Here is a 25,291-nt window from a genome sequence, read left to right as displayed (position 1 = left end):
AATGCCGAATGACTTATTCAAAGTGGACCAATTAGAAAATGGAAGCAACCTTCTCTCTCTGTGTCCAGCACCTCAGCACTCTTGCAGAATATGCATCGTGCCTTTTAGGGATTTTCATAGTAAACCCTACAAAAGAAGGCAGACAAAGGAAGTCAACATTGGCACTCTAAGTATTGGGAGGACAAGCGAAATTAGGTGTGTTTGACTTTGAAGGTAACCATGGTCCATGGCAGAAGTAAAACCCTGACAAAGAATCCAAAGCATCCATCAAGCTACAAGGGACAGAACTGGGAACGGGTTCGTTTTTCACTTTGAGTCAAAGAATGGCCTAACGTCTTGAAATGGGCCTGTTTCCTTCTGCACAGATGGACTTTAGCTGTCTAACGACAACTCGGAGAAATTTGACCCCAGTCTATGAGCAGCCCTGCCAGACTGCTCATTACATAGGCTCATAGTAACTAGATAAGGCTCCTTGGTTTTTCCTGGGATGAGAGATTGCCAACAATTTTGAGCTAGTTTAGTATGTATGTTTATTTCCTTTATTTGCTCCAGCCATTAATTCATTAATTCGCCCTTTCTTTCATCTTTCATCCTTCTCCCAACAATTATTTCCAGGAGGCTGGCTAGCATGAGATGTGAAATGTGTGAGGGAGATATGTTCACATCCTGTTGTCTGCATGTCATACTTTATTTTTCAGAGTTTTTCACTGATCCCTCAGGCAGTCTGGACTACTCCCTTAAACCTATTCTATTTGAGAATTCTAATCAGGAGCCAAAGTTGACAGACAGTCCCTAGTGGACGATCGAATACCTGATGACTGTTCAATCTGGATAGCGTCCTGCCCACATTAGGATTCCTCCCTCTTGACAAGTGTGTTGTACTTTGTTGGAAGCACAAGCTGTCAGTAAAACAGTGGAGAGGCACAGCTGCAGTCATGCACACTACTAAGACCCTGGTCTCTAGGCTAGGACCACATGGGAGGCCCAAGTTCGACTCCAGGTCTAATCTAAAGACCAGGTGTGTTGGCGCGTGCCTATAATCCCAGAAACATAGGAGTCTGATGTAGGAGAGCAACAACCTCAAACATGGCCCAGACAACATAGGGAGGCTCTATCAAAAAAGTGCTAGGTGATGAGGCTGCAGTGGTCCCAGCCAGGAGGCTAAGGCAGGAGGAGCCCAACGTGGGAGCGCTTCTCTTTCAGAAAAACATACCCTGAAATCTTCTAATTCAGTCATCTTATGACTGTTCGGAAAAGGAGCTTTTTTTCTAGAAATATTGGAGAAGCAATATAATCTGGAAATTAACAGCCTCATCTCTGAAACTAGAATGTCTGAATTTGAATCTCACTTTTGCCCCTCACTCTCCGTGTGACATTGGGCCATTTGACCTCTCATATGGAAAATAGAGGGAAAATAGAAACCTACCTCAGGATTGTCGAGAGAAATAAATCAGTTAACTCAAGTAAAACACTTAGGGCAGAGATTTGCTATTATCTTTATTCCAAATTATGATTAGAGAATAAAGACAAAACGATCAACTCAAAGTTCAGCCTGTTCCAGCTCCACCTTGCCTTCTCCAAGATTCCTCCACAGAGCGCGGTCTAAAGAGCTGTTCTGTTGAAGCTCTTGGCATTACTAATGCAATTGCTTAAATAAGAGGGGTGCCTCTCTCATGGTGTTTTAATTCCAACAATGTAATTTTTCACTGAAAACCCGGTTTGATCTTTGTACATGCTGGTGAGTGTAAAGATGAAACTATTGTAGTGCTAATGGCTTCACCTGTGCTATCCTGGGCCATCCCACAGGAGAAAGCTGCCGTGCGTGCGTTAGCATCAACGCCTCTTACAGAAATCAATTCGCCAGCTTGACAGCTACCGAGCACCAACTCCATTGGAGTTAGTGTCTGTACAATGCTAAAAGACACAGTGTACTGAGGGTGGCGTGCTGAGGCTGGCAGCAGATAATGGTCAAAAGTTTATAGTGGGAAGAGGGAGGAATTGAGGGAGAATTAGGAAGAAATTTCAGAGATTCTGAAGCCTGGTGTAGCTCTCACATGATGAACAGGGATTCCAAGCAGAAGGATCAGCCCGTTTCATCCCTTTCTTCCTGTTATCCTTACCCAAATGCAACAGTTATACAAACCTGCTTGCTATTTCTCATGTGTCACTGTCCAAGATACCAACCCAGCAGCAGAACGCTTTTTATAACTACATTTGTGTACAGACGCATTTTGTAAACCCTTATTGTTCCTATGTGAGCACCAGGCGTGGGTGAGCACCAGTGGGCTATCACTGGTTTATTTGTTTTGTTGGTTCATTTCAGATCAATTCTAATTTAGTAAACTGATGCTCTTGGAACACCCAGGGTTTGATCGTTCTGATTTCTATTCTGAACTGAAATGAGTAACTGTTGAATAATCCCCTCTGTGCACAAACTTTAAAGAGAGCCTCCAGGCTGCCAGTGCACACAGAAGTCCAGGATGAATTCATCTGTCACTCGTCCACACTTTCTAGCATTAACGGGGCCCAGAATGCTCCTCTGTGCTCACCTGTTCTGCTGCAATCATTATTCTACCAGGCTTGTCATCTTCTTCATTTGAAGTATTGTTTGGTTCCTAGATTGCTGTCTATAAATTATAATTTCTTTTGAATCCTCATCAGTTTTCCCATCTTTCGTCTGATAGCACTGCCAACGGAACACAACAGGAGAGCACTGTGAAAAATGTCTGGATGGTTATATTGGAGATTCTATCAGGGGACCACCCCGCTTCTGCCAGCCGTGTCCCTGTCCCCTGCCCCACCTGGCCAAGTAAGTCCTAAAGGAAGATGATCTCATACTTATCTCTGACATTTTTTTTTTCACTATGCAGAGTTCTTAGGTTTGTCTCCAAACAAAACTACTTCACATTGAGATGAGACTGGAAAAGATATAAGAAAGTTCTCTAGTTTAATTAAATATACTTTCAGGGAAGCTTAGGCACTTGCCATATAGGTGATAACTGTGCTTCAAATTTATTGGTGTGTGTCACAAGACCAGTGAAGTCTCTCCACTTTTATAAGCAGGGCTAGTCTCATCTTTTCTTACTTGTCTCTTGAGTGAGAGAGAGCACAACTAGTAATGCCAGTACACTCATTATAATGTAGTCTTTTCAATTGTATGTTTCTTCTGACTCTCAGAGAGCATATATGTGGCAGCCAAATATGCTTTTCACTCACAATTAGAACTCAGATAAACAGAATCCAGGCTTTAGGCCAATCAGTTCCCAGAAGAGTTCCAAGAAAATGAATTCTCACTTTTAGCTATGTTTTGACCTGAGAAGTTAAATAGAATATATGTATATATATACATATATTCCTAAGGGAAATAATGGAGTTGTTTATAGGTATACAATATGTATTATTCCAGTAATCAAGTCATGGCTGGCCAATTTATTAACTTAAAAATGACAGAATATAGAATTAAAATGGTAGAGGTATTTGGTTTTCAATATATTGACCAGTTATCAAATTCTTTGCATTTTTATTCTGAATGTGTCCTTAACAGGGTCTAGTCATGCCACCATCTCCCTTCCCCGTCCTCCAGCACCATAGGATCTTGGTCTCTAAACGCAATGTCGGTCTCTTGGCTGCTACAGATAATGCCACCTGGTTGAGTTCAAGTCTCCGATTTTTTTCATACCAACTGGGTATCTCCCAATCCATTCGGTTCTGACACAAAATACCAGAAGTTTATATAGACTCCATAGGTTATGGGTCAAGTTCTATAAAACTGTCTTCATTTCAGCCAAAGTGGCAACCAAACACAAGGTTCCCAGAGTACACAGACTTATGTCTAGCAATGAACAATTTTTTTTTTTGGGGGGGGGCTCTTCCACATCTTTCTCAAGTTTTGTCATTCACTAAAATGACACACAGTCATTGGACTCAGGATAGTGCTATGCTTATGATTATAGGTTTATTATAAAAGATACAATTCACCAGGTCTCCCGAATTATTTTCTAGCAAATAAACAATTTTTTTTGGGGGGGGGGGGCTCTTCCACATCTTTCTCAAGTTTTGTCATTCACTAAAATGACACACAGTCATTGGACTCAGGATAGTGCTATGCTTATGATTATAGGTTTATTATAAAAGATACAATTCAGAAAGTCAAAGGGAAGAAATGTGCAGGCCAAAATATGGAGATGGAAGGAAGGAGAGGCGAAGAGATTTGATGCTCTCTTCAGGAGTACTATCCTTTCAGCACATCCATGTGCAACAACTCTGTAGCTCTCCAAAACTCATCGTCAAGAAGTTTGCATCAACGTTTCATTCCATAGCCCTGATTGACTAAATCACTGACCATTGGTGATTAAACTCAATCTCCAGTCTCTCTCCCCTCTCTCGAGGTTGGGAGGTGGGTAGGGTTGAAAGTTCCCTTGGTGACCAACTCCTACTCTGAAACTACCTGGGGGTCCACTGAGTGTCAGCTCATTAGCTAAAACTCTGGTATGGTTGAAAGAGGTTTGTTATGAACAACGAAAGACAATCTTTTTACCAGGAAATTCCAAGGGTTATAGGAGTTCTGTATCAGGGAACCAGGGACAAAAATTAAATATGTGCTTATTGCTTTTTTTAATACTCCAAGTAGAAATAGTAACAAACTTAGAGTCATTTTCCTGTTTTTACACATAATACCTGAGTGACCTCAGACAAGTTATTTTTCTCTCTCTGTCTCACTTTCTGTGGGATTTGAGGTCAAGGAGTTTAGATTCAGATTCGGGTTCTGCCCCTTGATTTCTTTACCTGCTGTGTGAATCTCAGCCATTTCCTTATTAAGTCAAACTAAGGAGTAAGAACTCGCTTCATCGTGTTTGAGGCATGAACTAGGATGACATGAGTGCAGCACTTGACTTGGTGTTTTGCACATGGAAGGTGGAAAATAGATGGCAGCTTAACTGAACATATAACATGGTATTTATTCTAATACTTATATTATACTTACTCTGTGTCAGGCACTGTTCCAAGTGTTTCAATAAAATTTATTTAACTGATAACTGTGCAAAAATGAAATTAAATAATGTACTTAAGATTACTTTTGGGACCAGCAGTTAGCGTAATGGCTATGTCGCTGGACTCCCACGTAGTCAACCGTGATTTGTGTCCTGGGCCTGGTGGCTTAAAACTCACGCCGGGCGCGTGTGCGTGCATGTCCAAGATCCCAAGAGGAGAATGGAGGAGAAGGGATTGCAGCGTGACCATCCCCCCTGGGGGGTGATTTCTCGCTTTCTGTCTCTATGTCTCTCTCTGTCTGTCTGGCGAGTGCACGCACCCTATAGTGAAAACCTCTCCAAAAAAAAGAAAAAAAAAAGATTACTTTCAAAGAACTTTAGTACCTGCCACCTGCTCCTCCCCCCCCCACACACACACACGCACTCACACACTTACTTATTAAAAAAAGAAGAAAGAAGAAGAAGCAATGGCAACCAGACTGCCCTTTAATTTTTTTTCCTTAATCAAACATGAATATTGACTAACATTTCACCCTAGTAGTTTATGATGTGTTCAAATTCTATGGTGAGTCTGACAGTCATAAAGAAGTCAGATGTTTTACAGCCTCATTTTTCTTTAGAAACCACTAAACTGTCACCAGACCTTGCTTGGTGATTTTTCATGTCCGATAGTATTAATAATGTGTGCAAAATGGATGGTACCGAGGGTGAGAGTAGAAAACACAAACATTACATGTTCTATGGTTTTCACTCAAGTATGTCCTAATTTATGAGCTCCCTTGGCCTCACTTAGGCACATTCTTTAATTGTCCATGAATCTGCTGCTGTTAAACATTAGCCTTAGCCACATCTGAGGAGATATTTAGCATACCTCATCTCTTCCATATTGTTACCTCCAATTTCCTTATAGGCTTCACTCATTCTCCCATATAAATAAAAATGTTGCATAACCTCATCGGCTCAGGAAGGGCCTATATGCTGTGACCTACAGTTTCTTTAGACAGTAAGAGGTGAATAAGGAAGATACTCTCAGGTGGGTCCCTTCCATTGTATTGTCCTACTTTTGCACTATTTCACGTGACGATGCAAGGCTTTCTTGTCTAAAGTATCTGAGATGAATGTCTTGAGATATGAGATTTTTACAAATCATTCCCTATAGACCGAGAAGTCTTGTCTATATGCAATCATGTACTTATTGAGCACTCACTATGTACCAGTATAAAAATTGATTTTTTTTGAGAGGTTTTTGCTATAGGGTACGTGCGCTCACCAGACAGACAGAGAGAGACAGAGAGACAGAAAGTGAGAAATCACCCCCCATGGGGGATGGTCACACCGCAATCTCCTCTCCTCCATTCTCCTCTCGGGATCTTGGGCACGCACGCACACGCACCCGGTGTGAGTTTTAAGCCACCGGTTCCGGGACGCAAACCGCGGTCGACTACGTGGGAATCCAGGGACATAGCCCTTATGCTAACTGCTGGTTCCCCAAAAATTGATATTTTTGATGCCTTGTTAGGTGCCAGTCATAGACTAATCACTGGAGACATAACTAAGCATAAACAGTCAAAATATCTTGCCTTCATTAAAATAGGTTAAAATTCAGCAATTTTTGAGGATCCATAATCCTTTATTTTTTGAGCCAGATTATTCAGTATTTTAGTTGAGCAGGAAGTGCTGATGAAGGCTGTTAATGAGGCAGAAACTTGCCATTGGGTGAGGAGTCTCTTGTCCTGACAGAAGAAATGGTCTCCAAAGGTGTAGGGGCATTTTCACCATATTCTTTCTGTGTGTGAGTGGATCCAGGGTTAAAAAGTATAGTTGAGAAACTGGAAATGCACTTCGAAGTTCAGTACATATTTACAGATATGCAAACTGAAGTCCTTGTTGTCCCTGCTGTTAAAAACCTGAAAATGAAAACAAATAGGAAAATGAATCACCTGTAAATAAACAACATCAGGGGGGAGCATGGAGGAAAGGGGAGAAATTGATAAGGATGTGAGAGAATCTAAAATGTCTCAGATTTTTCTCTGTACTAGTAATACTGTCTCTATTCCTCAATCTCTTGAGGGAAAAACTGGAAGCAGAAGCAGAGGAGAGAGAGTAGCCTCAGGCATAGAATTGAAGAAATTTCCTTGGATCGTATGAAGTTCTAAATTGACTTAGATAACTGATTTCAAAAACTAATAAAATATCTTATCAACAATCAAATGCCTGTGGCATGATCGAAGTCAAATGCCCCAGACCAGCTTGTGGCATAGTGATCAGGGCAGCTAGAATTACATAGGCGACTGTGTGGTTCGAGTCCCCTACCCAGAGACTTGAAGGCACATGGACATGTGTTGCAGGCAAGGACATGTGTGCAGGCATGCCCAAAATCCCAAAAGGAGACATGGAGAAGAAGAGATTGTGGTGTTCCCCACCCCCCGACTTGGTGGGGAGTGCCTTCTCACTTTTTCTCCCCTTCCTCCACCACAAAAACTGGCATCCTATGGCAAATTAAAATTTTAAAAAAGGCAAATGCCCCCTTACCTATTTCACTTTTTTGTTAGTCATATTGCTATTTCTTATAAAAATAACAGTGCCCAGACATTTCAAAAAGGCTCCTCAGATGGAATCTGAATTATTCTTTGAAAGACCCACAAGTTGCACCTACAGATCCAGAATTTGGATTTGCAATTGTAACAGCCACATCAGAAAGCAAGGAAATAATACTCGAAGGAGTTAAGCAAACAAACAAAGGGCTGAGGCTATTTTTCTTTGAGTTCCCCGAGGGTTTTCCAAGAGCAAAAGGCACCCTTCCACTTGAAGGGAGGCACCACAGCAGTTAGAGTGAACTGAGAGAGACGCAATGTTTTCATTTCCCCTGCCAAAAGCAGAATTTATCCTAAGAAAAACATAAACAGTAAATGCTGATGAGAAACAAAAATGAACTCTTGATGGCCGACATTGCTTCTGAGTCTTCCGCCACCAAGACCAATGGTCATGGGGTTGTTCCCAGGGCTATTTGCATAGAGTGCATTTATTTATTTGGGGGTTGGCCAGACATCCTCCCATTCTACCAGAAGTTATGTTACTCACTCCAATTAAGAAAAATGTCATCTGTTTGAAACAGCAGGACATTAGCAAAAGGAAGGTGACTCCAGACACCCCACCAGATGTTTCATTCTTCAAGCTGCAGGCAGGCTGCTGGATGGGAACACCTACAGAGGAAGCAGGGGGGTGTGTTCATGGGCTGCACTCTTAACGGACAATGTTTCTTTAAGTAGGCTAAGGGATCAGAACAAGATAAATAAAGGGTAAGAGGCCAAAGAAATGTAATTTGCTTGGAATGCTTTTACCAAACTATTAGAGAAAATAAATTGTGAGTATTGTTAGCTTTCACTGAGAAACACACTGATTTTATAAATGTCTTCAGACAAAGCAAACACATCCATTGGCTTTCCTCCAGAGACCATTAGAATAAAATGGCTGATGCACACATGAGCAGGAGAACAGCAGGTCCCACTCTATGGATTGTACAGTACGCGAGCAAAACAAATCCAAAAGTCTATCATTTTTCACACACACCTATATGTGTCAATGTAGAATTTTTCAATATGTGGAGAGCAATATTTCATTCCCCTACCTTAATGAATAGAATAGTGGGGCCAACAGGTGGCACGGAGGTTAAGGCACTGGACTCCCACTTGGCTGACCACAGTTTGAGATCTGGACCTGGTAGCTTGCTTTTTCACTTTCTCTCTTTCTCTTTCTCCCTGTCTCTCTCTGTCTCTCTCCCATGAGCACATGTGCCCTATAGTAAATTTAAAAATAATAATAATTATAAATAAAATTAAATAATCCTTTAAAAAACAGAATAGTTGTTTATTTATTTGTTTTTGAGATATTTTTGCTATAGGGCATGTGCACTTGCCAGAGAAACAAAGTGTAGAGAAACAGAAAGCAAGAAATCACCCCCCAAGGGGGATGATCATGCTGCAATCTCTTCTCCTCCATTCTCTTCTTGGGATTTTAGGCAAGTATGCACATGCACCCAAAGTGAGTTTTAAGTTGCCAGATCTGGGACTTGAACCATGGTCAACTACATGGGTGTCCAACAGCATAACCATTATGCCATCTGCTGGTCCTGAATAGTTATTTATTTACTATACCAATATTTCTATTAATTTTCTCTCCTACATCCTAATTTTTGTTATTATTTTAAAAAATTATTTATTTTATTTAATTTATCAATTTTTAAAAATTTGCTACAGGACATGTGCACTCACCAAAGAGAGACTGAGGGGGCGGGAGTAGTGAGAAAGCAAGCCACCAGATCTGGGACTCAAACTGCCGTCAGCCATGTGGGAGTCCAGCACTTTAACCATGCCACATGCAGGTCCTAGTTTTTTTATCTTAAAAAAAAAAAATGGAAATAAAGGAAGAAAAGGTGGAATTCTATGGGCTGAAACCCTCCCACCACGGATCCTATTTCTTTTTGTTTTTTTGGAGAGGTTTTTGCTGTAGGGTACGTGCGCTCACCAGACAGACAGAGAGAGACAGAGAGACAGAAAGCGAGAAATCACCCCCAGGGGATATGGCCATGCCTCAATCCCTTCTCCTCCTTTCTCCTCTCTGGATCTTGGGCATGCATGTAGAAGCACCCAGTGCGAGTTCTAAACCACTGGGTTCAGGGCTCAAACTGTGGTCGACCATATGGGAGTCCAGCAACATAGCCATTACGCTAACTGATGGTCCCATGGGTCCTATTTCTTACTGGAGTACTTGCTTTGTGACTTCGATACACTAAAGGTAGTTCTTGCACCTACTGTATTCCCAACCTCTGAGGTACACATGAAAGAGACTAAGCTCCTATGCAGATTACAGAGTGTGGTTTAGAACTGGTTCCTGACCTTTAAAACTAAGAGATCTGGTGCAGAAAAAAAAGGAAAACTCCCATGCATTTACACAGAAAATGGTAAGAATAGGAGAAGATTCTCATATAAATCCAAAACTACAAGTAAAATTTAATTATTCTGTTCATGGCTTTTAAATATGTGTGTTAGATTTGGATTTGAAATATACATGTAAGACCTGAGAAATGGAGAGGCAATTTTCTGTCTGGACCTGCTGCTCTAACTTTCCAGTAGGGTGAATTTAGTAAGTTTAAATAAAGCAAATTATTACAACGATTAGAACTTGAGGAGATCAAAGCAGAGGTAATGTAATATAAAGTTAAGATGGCACCAGCTTTGTGGCCTGGTGGTTAAGGCAGCTGTATCTCACGTGGTCCCACTGCGTGGTTCAGGTCCTAAACTCAGCAGCTTGAGAAGCCCATAGGGCGAATGTGCGTGACTGCCCAAAATCCTAGAAGTCGAGAGCAATGGATTTCTGGGTGAGATAGTTCCCATTCTTTCCCCTGTCAGCCACTCACAGTTTCCAAAGATAAAATTGCTTTCATTCAAAAAGTCTCACAGAGCATTTCTCATTTTCAGCAGAAATCCCATTCACATTGGCCTCACATTGTAGTAGGCAGCCAAATGGCATGCCGTGCCATCGGGGCAGAAGGGAGGGCCCAGAACTTCCAGTCACACATCTGCAACAAAGAACATTACCTTACCTTACCTTGTTTTTTGGTTTTATTTTTGCTACAGTGCGCATGTGCTGATGAAGAGAGAGAAAGTGAGAAATCACCCCCCAGGGGGAGTGGCCTTGCCACCAAGAGGAGAAAGGATTTAAGTGTGACCATTCCCCATGCAGGGTGCTTTCTCTCTCTCCCTCCTCTCTGTCTCTCTCTGACCAACACATGTTCCCTCCAGGAAAAAAAAAAAAAAGTTAAGACAGTCTGTTTAGTGACAAATGGAATTGACTTCTAACATTTGCTTATGATTCTAGTTTTGCAGAATCCTGCTACAGGAAAAATGGAGCTGTTCGGTGCATTTGTAAAGAAAATTATGCTGGACCTAACTGTGAAAGGTACGCTAATAAAGTTCTATTTTACATGGGGAAAAGGAAGCTTTCTTTTCTCCGCACTTACTTAGACACATCAGCCCTTCAGTAGGTCTTGAAGTAGGTGCTTATGAGGAGGAGGTGAGGGGTTGCATGTCAGAACCCACTGGAGGCTCTTCTCCAAGTCCCATGGCCCAGATATAGCTATACCACTATGCTCCTCGGGGTCCAGGCCAGGGTCATATCTCAGAATAAATGGACAGGAAAGAGAAAATCGAGTCTATGTATTTTGAAAAGATTTTCTAGACAGTTTTCATAACACACCCCTTCCTCTCCCTCCATCATTGAAAACCAATACTACAACTAATATTCCCCCTCCCCCCAAAGACAGAATGAGACTTCCTTGGTAAATAAAAGTGAACCTTCTACCATCAATAAATTGAATGAAACACTGACTATTATTTAACCCATTCTCTACACCACTTCTTGCCCTGAAAAATGTGTTATACAAGAGTTTGGATTTCTTGAATCACTGTCTGGTACACGTGATGCTCTTTTTAAAAGTGATCTGGACCCTGCTCAAATACGAAAGGCCTTGGTGACCAAGGATCAAGATCTCAGAGTGAGATAGTCCTCATTCTTTCTCCATCCAGCCGCTCACAGTTTTCAAAGATAAAATTGCTTTCATTCAAAGAGTCTCACGAAGAGATTTCTCATTTTTAACAGAAATGCCATTCACATGGGCCTCACCACTGTGGGTAGGCAGCCAAATGGCGTGTGGTTATTAAGGCAGGAGGGAGGGACCAGAGCTACCAGACACACATCCACAACAAAGAACTTTACAGGGTGTTGTGCACTTTTTGCTTTTTTGTTTTGTCTATAGGGCACGTGCACTCAGCGAAGAGAGAGAGAGAAAGTGAAAAATTACCCCCAGAGGGGGTGGCCTCGCCACAATCCCTTCTCCAGTCTCCTCTGGGGATTTTGCACATGCACACACTCATGCCCATGATTTTCAAACTGCCGACCTGAGACTTGAACCACGCAGTCAGGCGATGTGGGCAGCCTTAACTCGCCACTTGCTGGCCTATGTTGTGCACTTTTGATCACAGTTCTACTATTCTTTACCCTGGAGATGTAAGAATCAGATTGGCATCATCCTTTTTTTTACCCTGTTTCAAAATCTATTTCTGTTGTTCAGGGTCTTCTGTTTTAAATTTTAACCATCGGTTAGTTGCACCTCTGATGTGTGGGGAACAATCGTGAATTCATTATGAGATTCCCTTTGACAGGAGGCTGCATCCACACAAGGACTGGAAAGAAGCTTCCTTTCTAAGGCCTTTTACCTGTAAGGAGAGGGTCACTCTGAGCAACCTTCTCTGTTCATCCTACTTTTCTTTACTGTCCACTCTCCCTCGTACCCTGCCTCCTTTTAAGGGAAATGTACTGAGATCCTTTTTTAGAGATTTTTGCTTTAGGGTGCATGCGCTCACCAGAGAGTCAGAGAAAGACAGACAAAAGATGAGAAATCACATCCCTGGGGGATGGCCATGCTGCAGTCCCTTCTTCTCCATTCTCCTCTCAGGATTTTGAGTATGCATGCACCTGAGCCCAGTGTGAATCTTAAGCTACTGGGTCTGAGACTCAAACTGTGGCCAACGACATGGGAGTCCAGCCATGTAACCATTACACCATCTGCTGGACCCAAGTACTGAGATCTTTTACATCAAAATTAATCTTACAATTCTGGGTGGAGGGGTGGGGATGCCAGTATAGCTAAGACACGGTCACTTGTCCTCAGGAACACCAAGACCAGGGGAGGAAGCAAACCTGAAAACCACTCACCACAAGGCAGAATAAGTAAGCCAAACAGAAAAGCAAGTCAAGTCTGTTCAAAAGTATAGAAGAAGGAGTCATTTCTTTTCCATGGAGAGGCTGAATCATCCAAAAGGAGGTGACCTTAGTTTGCTTTGATTTATGTTTGACCCTGGGACTGAGAGGAGGGTTTCTATTTTGACTTTAACAACCAAGTTCTTAAGTTGTCTGAGTTAACATTTGTCAGTCCAAAAGAGAAAAGCAAAGGTTATAAAGAAGAATGGAATTTATTGGTTTCGCAAAGTTAGCATTAAATAAAGGTCAGACCTGGGGCATGCACAAGACCCGCTAGCATGGCCAGACGGAAATAGCAACACATCCACCAACCTTGAAAAGGCTAGGGTGTCTTATACTAGTAACAGGGTTACAATCCATGCAAGCTAATCTGGAAGATTTGCATTAGACAGGATAACAGAGGTGGGTCTTCTGGAGATGGGAGAAGGAATGATACAGGATGAAAGTCATTTGCAGAAGCAACTCATTGGCAGCCACAGTGGTTGGTTGGCGTGATCAGCCTCAGGGATTGCAAACCTGGAATTGTCTTGAGAAAAAATGTCCTGTGATAGTCAGTCATGGAGATACTAGAAAGAAGTAACGAGCTGGTTAGTCAGCCACCTCTTCCTCACAGCTCTCTGGTCCTTACGTGAAGATAAATGTATGTACGCTGATTACTCTTCTATATAAACTTTATCTACCCAGCTTCCCCTAATCTATGTTTTTCAAGGTAGTTGTGAACTTGCATCTCTTCACAAAACACACAGTACAGATGTCTGTTTCAAACAAAAGTTAAAAATCAGTCCAAACCAAGAACACTCTGGGTCTTTCTGTATTTACAGATCATTTAATCAAAGGGTGGTTTTCGAATCTATGTTTAAGTGTCTCCTGGAAACCTTTGGATTCCTGAGCCCGTTCCAAACCCTCCTCCACCATACAGATAGAAGAGCCTGTAGGAGCCAGGCCTGAAGCCCGCCTCTTGGCTTCCTATGGGCTCTCACTTCCAGGCTCTCCTGCTGCTCCGTGGGCTGCTGTTGCGCGTCAGCCTTCAATACCACACTTGCATAAGGGAAAAGTGCTTCCAAAGTACGGCCTAAGAGCCTGCAGGGTCTTCAGATGTATTTATCAGGAAAGCTTATGAGTTCCCAATGAAAATGTTCTTTTTCTCTTTATACAAGAACTTATGTTTATTGCAAACAAACAAAAATAAGTAAATAAAAGAGTGAGTGAGAGAGAACATGGTCAGAAGCACAACATATAAGGTTAAGAATTTAAAAGCATCTTACGTTCTGCCCTAATGGCAGCATAATTAATAGCAACAAACAGAATGGTCACCTTGCTGCCTGCTGCAGCCAGAAGGTATTTTTGCAGACCTGACGAGCAAATTTTGTGAAATATGTCGTATGAAGGAAGAAAGCCTGATGAGTCTTCAGGGCAGACTTTGGGTTCCCAGTGTTTCAGACTGGCATCCCCTGCATGGCCCGGCGGGACATGTGACTTCTAACGAGGGTCCTCTGACGCTGGGCTGGGAGATTTCCCCAATGAATATTTTCTTAATTTCACATCTCACTTCAATAATAATCATGAAGAAAACATGTTCACTGTGACCTCTCCTGGATTTTTTGTATTTCAGTTGGTAACAAAGGGAGATCAACGTCAGTGCTAAGGAGAAAATAAGAGGGTGACAGCATGTCAGTGACACGCTGCAGACAGCTGGAGGTAAACAGTCATGACACTGAGGCGAACAGTAGAACTAACGATTAGAAAAGAAAACTGGTGAGAAGTGAGCCATCACGTGACACGTGGCAAGATCTGCATGCTGAACTCGCGCAGTCTCTGCCGTGGCACGTTGCAAGTTGCTGCTCAGTGGCGACGAGACCTCATTTATTGCTTTAAATGACAGTTGTCTAATTGAATTAGATTAGTTTTTTAGCTTCGTTTGTCATTTATTTGGAAATTTATTTTGGATTTTCAAGACATATAAAAGTCATAGGCATAAGGAATTCCCACCTGGCTTTATGTTGGTTATATTTACAGATAATTTAGATGAACAGTGGAAAGGGATAGTTTGTGGAAATGTTTTTCCTTTAAAACCGATCCATGCTGAGGCGAGCAGGTGGCATGGTGGTTAAGGCACTGGACTCCCACATGACTGACCGCGGTTCAAGTCCAAGACCTGGCAGCTTGAAAATCATGCTGGATGTGAGGGTGTGTGCACATGCCCAAAATCCCAGGAGGAGAGTGGAGAGGAAGGGATTGCAGCAGGGGGTGATTTCTTTTTTTCCCCTCTCTCTGTATCTCTCTCCCTCTCTCTCTGTCTCTTTGGATAGTGCACTTGTCCTATGGCCAAAACCTTAACCTAAAAAAGAAATAAAAATCCATACTACATCCAAGTAGAAACATCAATCTAGAACATAAATTTAAAAAAAAAATAAATAAATAAAAAAACAACTACAAAGCTTGCTTGATGTCCTCTACCGTGTAAAACAGTTCAAACATCCACCTTGTCTCAACATTTAGATCCATGATTCTAAGCCTACTCTGGCCCCTACTTGTCTCTTCTAAAGTTCTTCCACCTTACACTTTAAACTGCCGTGTTGGACATACTGTTCCCAAAATCCACCAGACTGACTAGTGAGCTCAGCACATTGCATTGCATTTAAACCACATTTGTGATAATAGGAATAATTCACATTTATTGAGTGCTTCCTGTGAGCCAGACGCTATTGTAAGCACTTTGTGTACAATGACACATTTAAACCTCTGGGAAAAAATTCTTATGGAGTACTATTTTCATCCTTATTTATAGAGGAAGAAACTGAGATACAGAGAGCTTAAGTAACTTGCTCAAAATCACATGAGGGCTTTTTTATCTCTACTTTGAAACTATGAACTCCTCAACCAAAGCAGCATTTTATCATTTTCCTGCCCACTCTTCCCCCATCACAATGTCTAGCAAATGGTAGGCACTTAGTTACATTTGTTTAACTTATACTTTTTTAAACTTTACCTGCAGCACTTTTAATATTCCTTTTAAAAGGGTGCAATATATAATAAGAGTCAGTCATTTCTTGTCTTGTTTGTCCTCCAACTCCTATCCCACCCCAGGAAGATGGAAAAGGGTAGCCCAGAATAGATGGAGTCATGGCACTGCCCTTGGTTAAGCGGAGATTGCAAATGGAAGTCATCTTCTGATGCCGTTAACTATGAGATGCCTTATGGAAGGACTTTTGTCATTTTCATTCCCTTGCCTTTGTGCCCATCACGCTGCAACTAAGTTGTACATTTTAATGATGAGAAACCTGAGACTCAGAGCCATGAGAACACTTCATCAAGACACACAATTGTTAGTGGTTGGTGAATCCAAAACCAAACCCAAGACCCCTCAATGTTTAATCCAGTTTTCAGCTGATAAACTGCATCATCTCATTACCTCAAGATTCTGCATTGCCTCCCTTAGCGGCTTTATTAGTACACTTCCGCCATTCAGGTTTGTGGTGGAGTGAGAAACATGCTACATGTATGATGCTTCATCATGCAGAACATGTTGCTTAAGGATCAATAGAAAAGAATGGCATAAATAAAAAACAAATTCTAGGGGCTAGCATGTGGCATAGTGGTTAAGGTACTAGACTCCCACATGGTTGATCATGGATAGAAGCCCAGACCCAGTGGCTTGAAACTCACACTGGGTGCGTGTACATGGATCCCCAAAATCCTGAGAGGAGAATAGAGAAAAGATTGCAGCATGGCCTCCCGTCCAGGATGTGGTATTTCACTTTCTGTCTCTGTTTCTCTCTGTCCCTTCAGTGAATGCACATGCCCTACAGCAAAAGTCTCTTAAAACAAAAAATGTAGGTGACCTTAAGCCCCATGGGAAAGGCAGAACTTAATATCATCAGAGATGAAGATGACAATAGTAATTATTTTAATAATGGCCTTAACAATGGAAAAGAAGGCTAGGAAAAGGAAGAAGAGAAGCTAATGTTATTGAGGTTTACTATAAGACAAGATTTAATCTAATTCTTCTGAAGGCATCAAAGCTTCAAAATTGAGTTATCAGCCTCGTTATTTGGATACAGTCCTTATAACTCTCTACTCTCTTCCCCAACCCATTTCTGGATTAAGAATCCTGTGACCTTCAATATGTCATTTTCTAAGCTTCTTTCTATCTTTGTTTCTTTCTTTTAAGAATTATTTTATTCAACTGTATTTATTATTTTCATTTTTAATTTGACTAGAGGAAGACAGAGAGAAAGAGGGAAAGTGAGAAAGCAAGCCACCAGGTCCAGGACTCCAACCACAGTCGACCATGTGAGGGTCCAGCGCCCTTAATCACCATGCTACCTGCTCACCCCTTCCTAAGCTTATTTCCTAATTTTTCATAAACAAGTAGAACACATTCATATGGCATCTACTTTTTAAGAGTGCTTTTTTCCCCTTATCTTATTTAATTCTACTGACTATTCCAGAGTGATCTACTCCCAGCAGTGTCTCTGTACCACCCAGTCTTGGAGCTGGATGCCATTATCAAAGACATTTAATGGCACCTTTATTGTCCTAGGAGAAGTAGAAGAGAAGGAGAACAGGATAAGAGCTCCAAAGATTTTCAAAATGATAGTTTTTCTAAAAATTGTCTTTTTTCCAAACAACACATTTTTATTTTCAATTTCACTCAATATGATCACAAACTGAATGACAATTCATATGCCACTGCCCTTTCATTAGCACTGTGAATTTGTCAGCTCCATTTTTCTCTAGATATAGCAAGTAATTAATAAACCTAGAAAAAATATTATGGAAATAATTAGGACCAAGTTACTGAATACCAGTACTCCACTACTGACTCTAAATCCAACCGCCAGTCCTTCAGTATCTTTGTTATTAGCTCTTTAAGGGTGGGACTAGGCATATAGATTGCATCTTATTATTCGACTGTTATAATCATTAACTTATTGATTAGTTAATTAATGTCAGACTCGTGGAACTGAAAAAAATCATGAAACCCAGAGTCCCACAAGAGGCTTGAGCCATGCAACAATGAACAAGTTATTTAGCTTCTTGGTGCTCTCCTCTTCTTATCTCTCAAAGTGAGGATTTATAAGGGAATATCAAGGCATATGCTCATGCTGCAGAATCTGTAGGGTCCACAATGTAGTCTACAACTGCAAAGCTGCCTCTGAACCTACCACCAAAAGATATTCTTGCAACTCAGAGTAATTCTAAGTAGGTTTCCACTGTGATTGAGATTCTAATTTACATAACAAAAGATGTGATGTTTTTCTTCTTGGAGAAGACCAAGGGAAAAACCTATGGAGATCAAATGCAGTAGATTAAGTGGGAAAAGAAAGTAACTGGAACTTGACCTCTGTGAGCTTGGACAAGTCTCTTTACTCCCAGGTCTCAGTTGAGGGAGTAGAGCTGAGTACAATTTTGACAGAATATCCTGTTTGTTGAGCTGCACCAAAGGATAGAAATTCAATCCAGTCACATGGTCCCTAGGGGAATAATTTATGCTGACTAGAGGACCAGAGGGCCTATAAATCTTAAGTACAAAGACTTGAGAAAGTGTGAGTAGCAAAACTAATTGAACGTTTCCTCTCAGTATGCCTCTTTTAGGGTTATGAAGAATATAAATTCATCCTCATCTTTTTCATAGACTTTGATTTCTAGAGTTTATAATACTATGTACGATGAGGGTCAATCCATTTCCTGTTCTTTCAGAGTATAAGCTGTGTGTGTTTCCTCTTCCTGTCTCCTATGTGTTACATAAAATTGCCATGAATTGTCCCTCTGTTGGATGAATTCATTCATTCATTTATAGAAGTAGCAGTGTGATCCAGGGTAGAGCAAAGAAAAGAACATTAAGGTCACAAGGTCTGGGCCTTGCACTGTGACTTCCTGGCTATGTGTCCCTGGAAAACCAGAGTAACCTCTCAGCCTCAGAATGCCAGGCCTGTGTGGCTTCCTTCCCAGGTCTCTGGGGTAAATAAATAAGCTCACGTAGGTAAAGCTGTGAGATACAGTGCAAGAGAACAATGTACAGATTAAACATACACCATCATTACAACTCTACCAAAAAACTGAGATAGGGACAAAGGCTAAAAGAACATATACAAAACGTTGAACAGTGATTTGGGTAGGATACTGGAATTACAGATGTGATTGTTCTCATTTTTTTATTTTTCAAATGTTCTGAATCATGATTCTCTTAGTTTAGGGGAAACCATTGAGAAATGGAGTATCTTGGGCCAGCAGGTGGCATGGTGGTTAAGGGGCACATGCCAATGATTTGACTCCCAGACCTGGAGGCTTGCTTTCTCACTTTCTCTCTCTCTCTCTCTCTCTCTCTCTCTCTTTCTCTTTCTCTCTCTCTCCCTCTCTGGTCAAACTAAAATTAATTAATTAATTAATTAAAAGTTAAAGAAAATAAGAAGAAGAAGAAAGAAAGAAAGAAATGGAGTATCTGCTTATCTCTGGCCAGGATTTGATGATTTTCTTGGCAAGCCCTCCTTTTCTTTCTACTTCCAAGGCCAACACGCTGCCCAGGCCCTCCAACCCCACTCTGGTCTCCCTGCTCCAGACCATAGTCCATCCTGCACTATGAAAAGAACACTGGCTTCCTCCAATATCACTTTTGTGGCTCTCAAAGCCTTTTTCATTTTATTTCTCTGGTCAGACTTTTAATCTTATTATAGTGTCACACTACGTTCTTCCAGGCACTCTTAAAGTGACTTTAGCTCACATCAGCCCCTCTTCTAAACTAGTACAGGCTTACAGCAAAGGAAAGCGAGTTCACAATTAGTCAGAAAACGTGTAGTTTGACCTTACTCTATTCCTACAAAGTTTGAGTTAACATTTTAAAATCTCAATTTCACATAAAACTCTAAATTTCCATTTTCTTCTTCAAAAAGAGGAAAATCTGGCAATACAAGTTCTTTATTCCCTCAAGGCTGGCAACAATTGGCTGATACCTAGTAGCAGCTGCCCCTTAGGTGAGGCCACAGTCCTGCCACTCAAAGCAAGGAGTGCGCTGGCCCAAAGAGCACCTTTGGGGAAAGTACAGGATGCAGTACCTTCTCTTGGCTGAGACAGCCCCACCTAGAGTACACCGTTTGGTAAGGCAAGCAAGGCATGGATAAATTTCATCCTCACTCTCCAACTCACCTGGGCTCTCTTGAGGACCAGCCTAGCATGACCATAGGCACTGGCTCTACCCCCACAATTAAAGCAGGCAGGTGCCTGGCCTCTGTAGGCTCACATATCTAAAACACCCAAAAGAGTGGCAATCTGGACTCTGAATCTGTTTCTTTGTGATATTCTCAGCTCTGTCTGAGGCTGGTTTTGTTCAGTGACAAGATGGCTGCCAGGAGCCACTTGCAACCTCTTTATTCCCTTGAAGGTGGAGAGAATGCCTTTCCATGGCTCTCAAACAAAAGCCCAAACAACACCCTCACTGAATCACTCCTAAGCCAATCCTTTTTGGCCAAGAGAATGCCAGACACTGATTGGCTCAGGCTTGGTTACTGGAATGATTCTTTCTGGCAAGACAGAATGGTGATTTAGACCAATATTTCCTAATAAAGCTACGATTAACATTTGGGTCAGGGCATTTTTCAGCTATGCCTTACTGATGAATCTCATTAGCATATCTGCCCTGCCCATCATATGCCACCCATACACACCAGTTGTAGGATAACCAGAACACCCTAAACACGATGTCAGTCCAGACACTCTTAAATTTGGAGGCATGGCTAACTGAATAACTGACACGCAATGGTATAGAATGGTTTCTTAAAAATGAAGTCTGGTTCTATTTTAAAGATGGGAGAGTAGGAATGGATTCTACAAATATCAACTACACCTTTCATCTATGTAGAAAAGAAAATAGAAAGAAGAAAAATGATGAATGTATGAATGTAAATATTTAACATGTGCTATTCCCTTTCAGATGTGCTCCTGGTTACTATGGAAACCCCTTACTCGTTGGAAGCACCTGTAGGAAATGTGACTGCAGTGGAAATTCAGATCCCAATCTGATATTTGAAGACTGTGATGAAGTCACTGGCCAGTGCCGGAATTGCTTACGAAACACCACTGGATTTAAGTGTGAGCGCTGTGCTCCTGGCTACTATGGGGATGCCAGAACAGCCAAGAACTGTGCAGGTACAGTACTCCAAATCCTAAGCCAACTGCTTCACCTGTGTGGCCTTCTGTCTATACTAAATTTGGATAAATGTGGTTGAGGTGCTGGATTCCCACATGGCCAACCACAATTTGAGTCCCGGATCTGGAGGCTTGAAACTCATACCAAGCGCATGAGCATGCATGCCCAAAATCCCAGGAGGAGAATGGAGGAAAAGCGATTGTAGCATGGCCATCCTCCCCAGGAGATGATTTCTTGCTTTCTCTCTCCTCTCTCTCTCTCTCTCTCTCTCTCTCTCTCTGATGAGAACAAATGACCCATAGCAAAAACCTCTCTCTCAAAAAAAAAAAATTATCAGTGTCCACTCATCATATTTCCAGGACAACATACATTCTCAGAAGTATGAATCTCACACTCACCAAAGATGGAAATTTTTATCAAAGCTATTAATGTAGCATAGCTCATGGGGAGAATAAATCAGGAGACAGTAACAAAACTCAACTTTCATAGTATCATCCTATATCCTTTTTCCATCCTGATCAAAGATATAAATCAGGGGCTAGATGATAGTACAGCAGTAAAACACAACACGCCCTGAGGCTGACTCACATAGAAAGGTTCTGGGTTCACATCTGGAGAGCTCCCTGAGTGCAACAGGCACACGCATGCTCGTGAGCCAGGCTGGCTAACGCTGGAGATGGATTGCAGCGACAGGACCCTGCGGGGGTATTATCTCTCGGTCTCACTTTTTATCTCTCTTGCTCATGAAAAAATAAATAATACTGGAAAAAAATGAAGGAAGAAATCAAACCTCTACGTATTACTTATCATCATCAACATGAGAACTGAATAAAATTTTGCATAGTTCATATAAGTTTTCTTATTTTGGTGGCTACCTCCTTTCAGTTATGTTTGCTAAAACTGGCATTTCAGTAAAATAGATTAACAAGTCAAGAGTATAGTTTAATTACCATCGCCCCCTCAATTTCCTCAAGTAGGCAGAATAAATATTCCAGAGATAGTATAAGACATCTTTCTGATTAGACTTAGTTAGACCACGGTGTGTACGTTTTGCTCATTATTTCTCCAATCCACGTGCTGTATAAAATAAAATTGCCTTTGTCTAGGAGGAAGACAGAGATTGTGTATCTTATTGTTTTGTGACTTTTAGGAGAGGAAGAGAGGAAAGGAGGTATTGTGCTCTTGTAGCGTGCTCTTATACAAAATCCCCTCATTTAAGCTTGAAGAAATTTAAGAAGTGAAGAGTTTAAAATTGTGAAGGGCAGACCACAGAAGAAGTAATGGTTACATCACTGGATTCCCATGTAGTCAGCCATGGTTCGAGTCCTGAACCTGGCACTTAAAACTCACACTGGGGTATGTGTGTATGCATGCCCAAAATCCTAAGACAAGAATGAAGGAGAAGAGATTGCAGCGTGGCATTCCCCTGAGGGAGGGGTTGATTTCTTGCTTTCTGTCTCTCTGTCACTCTCAGTCTCCCCGGGTGAGCACATCTGCCCAATAGCAAAAATCTCTCTCAAAAAATAAAAATAAAAAATTGAGAAGGGAACACATACGATCTGCAGAATTCACAATTAAGAGCAAACGTGTCTATAAGAAAGCAATGAGCACAGAGCTGTAACACTAAGAATGACAGCAAGAAGAAAGGAACACAGATTGGAGAGGAAACAGTCATCAAAAGAGTATTGGTCAAATCAAAGCCTAAAAGGTCGACATTCTGATCTTTAAGACATTTACTAAACTGACGTTTGAACTATAAAGATACAGATCACTCTTAGAAGAGAAACCAATGTTAGAAGCAATACAGCATGATCTTGCTGAATGGCTTAATAAATCTGCATTTTACAGAACATTAAACAAATGAAACATATTAAGTAGATGTCCCCCCGAAGCTAATTTTTATGGTTTTTCTGTAAAGATAGTTAAAAGATAGAGAAAAATTTACAACTCTATCCCAGCTTATTGCTAGTATAGTCAGCTAAGGAATTACTCTTTAAGTATTACAAATTAATCTCCACACAGAAACACAGCGGAAAATGAACAGTCTGATGAGACAGGGCTTTTGTTTTTGTTTTTTCCATAAGGCATTATTAAAAATCATCAATACATGAATAATGGACTCTCAGGTCTCCTACATTTATGGAGATATGTCCCTCGTTCTTTCCACAACATTATTCCCAGCTTTCCTACTGATAGCTCCCATGTGGATGTTTGGAGTTCATCTTGCCAAGGGTCAAGTGCAGTAGAAGCCAAGAATTGCTCTTGAGCTTCTTCACTCACTCCCACTGGACTGCTCCTCCCTCACACCTGGCTCTAATCAACCCTGGAGTTGGATTAAACTAGAGAATCCGTGCAACAAAATGATGGTTTTCCATTTCAAGTTGTGGTCATTTAGTACTTTGTAAAACAGGATCTTTTTGTACTAAACCAGTTGAATAGTCATGTCAGAATGATGAAGAGTTGAGAGAGGAGTCCTAGAAATTTTAGATTTGGGCTAGCCAGTGGCATGGTGGTTAAGGCAAGTGGGTTCCACATGGCCGACTGTGAGGTTCAAGTTCCAGACCAGCAGCTTGAGAAACAGGCTGAGTGCATGTATGTGCATGCCCAAAATCCAGAGAGGAGCATAGAGAAGGTACAGAAGCATGACCATTCTCCATGGGAGAGTGCTTTCTCTCTCTCTCTCTCTCTCTCTCTCTCCCCCATCCCCCTCACCAGCACCCTCTGACAAAAAATTAAAAAAAAAAAAAGAAAGAAAGAAAATTTAGATTTACTGTTGCCCTAGGTTCATCTTTGAAACTCTGACTGGTCTGAGCTGAATTAGGTTAGAGGCATAATCTCTGTATCATCCACTCCACATAGTCCTAAGAAAGAATATAATTCATCTCCACTGAACAATTATGTACAGATAGCCAGTATTTCTAGAACCGTGGAAATATTGCTCTCTTCTAAGCATTAAAAATATAAATACCTAATCTCTTATTTTTGTTTCCCGCAGTGTGCAATTGTGGGGGAGGCCCATGTGACAGCATAACCGGAGAATGCTTGGAAGAAGGTTTTGAATTTCCTACAGGCATGGACTGCCCAACCATAAGTAAAAATAACAGTACATGATTGACTAACCCCACTCTCTCTAATGTGCTGCAGGTGTGGGATTAAGAAGAGCTAGGCAATATTACTCTCTCCAGAAACCACTTGAGGCCCACCCCTGGATTTAACTCTTTCTGTACCTCAGCCAAATGGACCCTGCTCCAAGCTGCTTGGTGATCCACTTGATTTCCAATTTGACAAATAGGTCGTTTACATTTAAATAGCTCTACTTCAGAAAACTTATTTTACCAAGTCTTTACATCCAACATCTTTCCTAATGGGTGAAGACAAAGAAGCCCAGTTCCCAATGACAGAGCTCATTTTATTATAGCTCTTTTTCCTATATTGTCTTTCCAGGTTCTCACAAACTTTGATGTACAGACAATGATTTGGCACACCTGGGCAAACTAAGATACCTAGTGATTTAAATGATATTTAAGTAAAAATGTTATTCTTTTCCAAAAAATAATAATAATAATAATAAATAAATGGCTTTTCCAGGTCACTGCAAATCTCAAGTGAGACCTGCAATAGTCAGGCTTTATAAAATCACGCTGCCTTTCTTTCCTGGATTTGTCTATCATTCCTGTTAATCATATTGTGAGTAGTTATACTGGGGGGGTAGGGGACACTTTTGACTTAAAGACTATTCTAACATTAGGCACCTACCCCCCCCCCAAACAAAAGTATCTCAGTCCCTGTTGGCAGAAGAGATTAATGAGACCGATGACCCAGATCGTAGAAGCTGGCATAGGATGTGAGGCACAAGCAGGGATGGTCAATTCACTATCACCATGCCTGTCTGCCCTAAGCATCTCCCCTCCCAGCCTGATGTGCCGAATAGGGACTCATTCCCTAGAGATAGCTTATCAGTGAACCATGTTAGACTTCAAATAACAATTAACATATTAACAACCATTAACTCATCAGTCTCCCTCTACCTGTTCTGTAGAAGAGAGTGCAGACTGAGGGAAAGCAACCTGGAGCAGGGATGTTGCAGAGGGTGGTCAAGAACTGTTTGGAAACACAGTTGTGTTCTCCTCTTGAGGGTGTCTCAGAAGGACATGGAGTCCCCAGGGGGATGACAGTGGTCAGAGGAACTTGAATGAGAAAGGCAAAACAAGAAGAAACCATGTCCTGTCTCCCCACGTGCCAGGTTCAGCCTGTACTTTGGCACCGTCATCTGATACCATGGGGTAACACTCCCAGGCAGCCATACCCTGCAGACCTCCTGCTGACGTGTCAGTCA

The 25,291-nt window shown here is 41.4% G+C and overlaps 1 protein-coding gene across 1 annotated transcript in view; it reads left to right on the top strand.

Annotated features, from left to right (window-relative positions):
- Positions 1–25,291, top strand: part of LAMA4 (laminin subunit alpha 4) — a 154,230-nt gene that overhangs the window by 47,946 nt on the left and 80,993 nt on the right. Inside the window, exons 3-6 of the mRNA XM_006157017.3 lie at positions 2,685–2,809; positions 10,869–10,949; positions 20,740–20,954; positions 23,951–24,046. Of these exons, the coding sequence (XP_006157079.1) occupies positions 2,685–2,809; positions 10,869–10,949; positions 20,740–20,954; positions 23,951–24,046 (517 nt within the window). The remainder of the gene's footprint in view (positions 1–2,684; positions 2,810–10,868; positions 10,950–20,739; positions 20,955–23,950; positions 24,047–25,291) is intronic.

The sequence above is a fragment of the Tupaia chinensis genome, unplaced genomic scaffold (assembly GCF_000334495.1).
Source record: "Tupaia chinensis unplaced genomic scaffold, TupChi_1.0 Scaffold000527_1, whole genome shotgun sequence".
Taxonomy (NCBI): domain Eukaryota; kingdom Metazoa; phylum Chordata; class Mammalia; order Scandentia; family Tupaiidae; genus Tupaia; species Tupaia belangeri.
The sequence above is the reverse complement of the archived record's forward strand: the minus strand, read 5'-3'. Positions and strand labels throughout refer to the sequence as shown.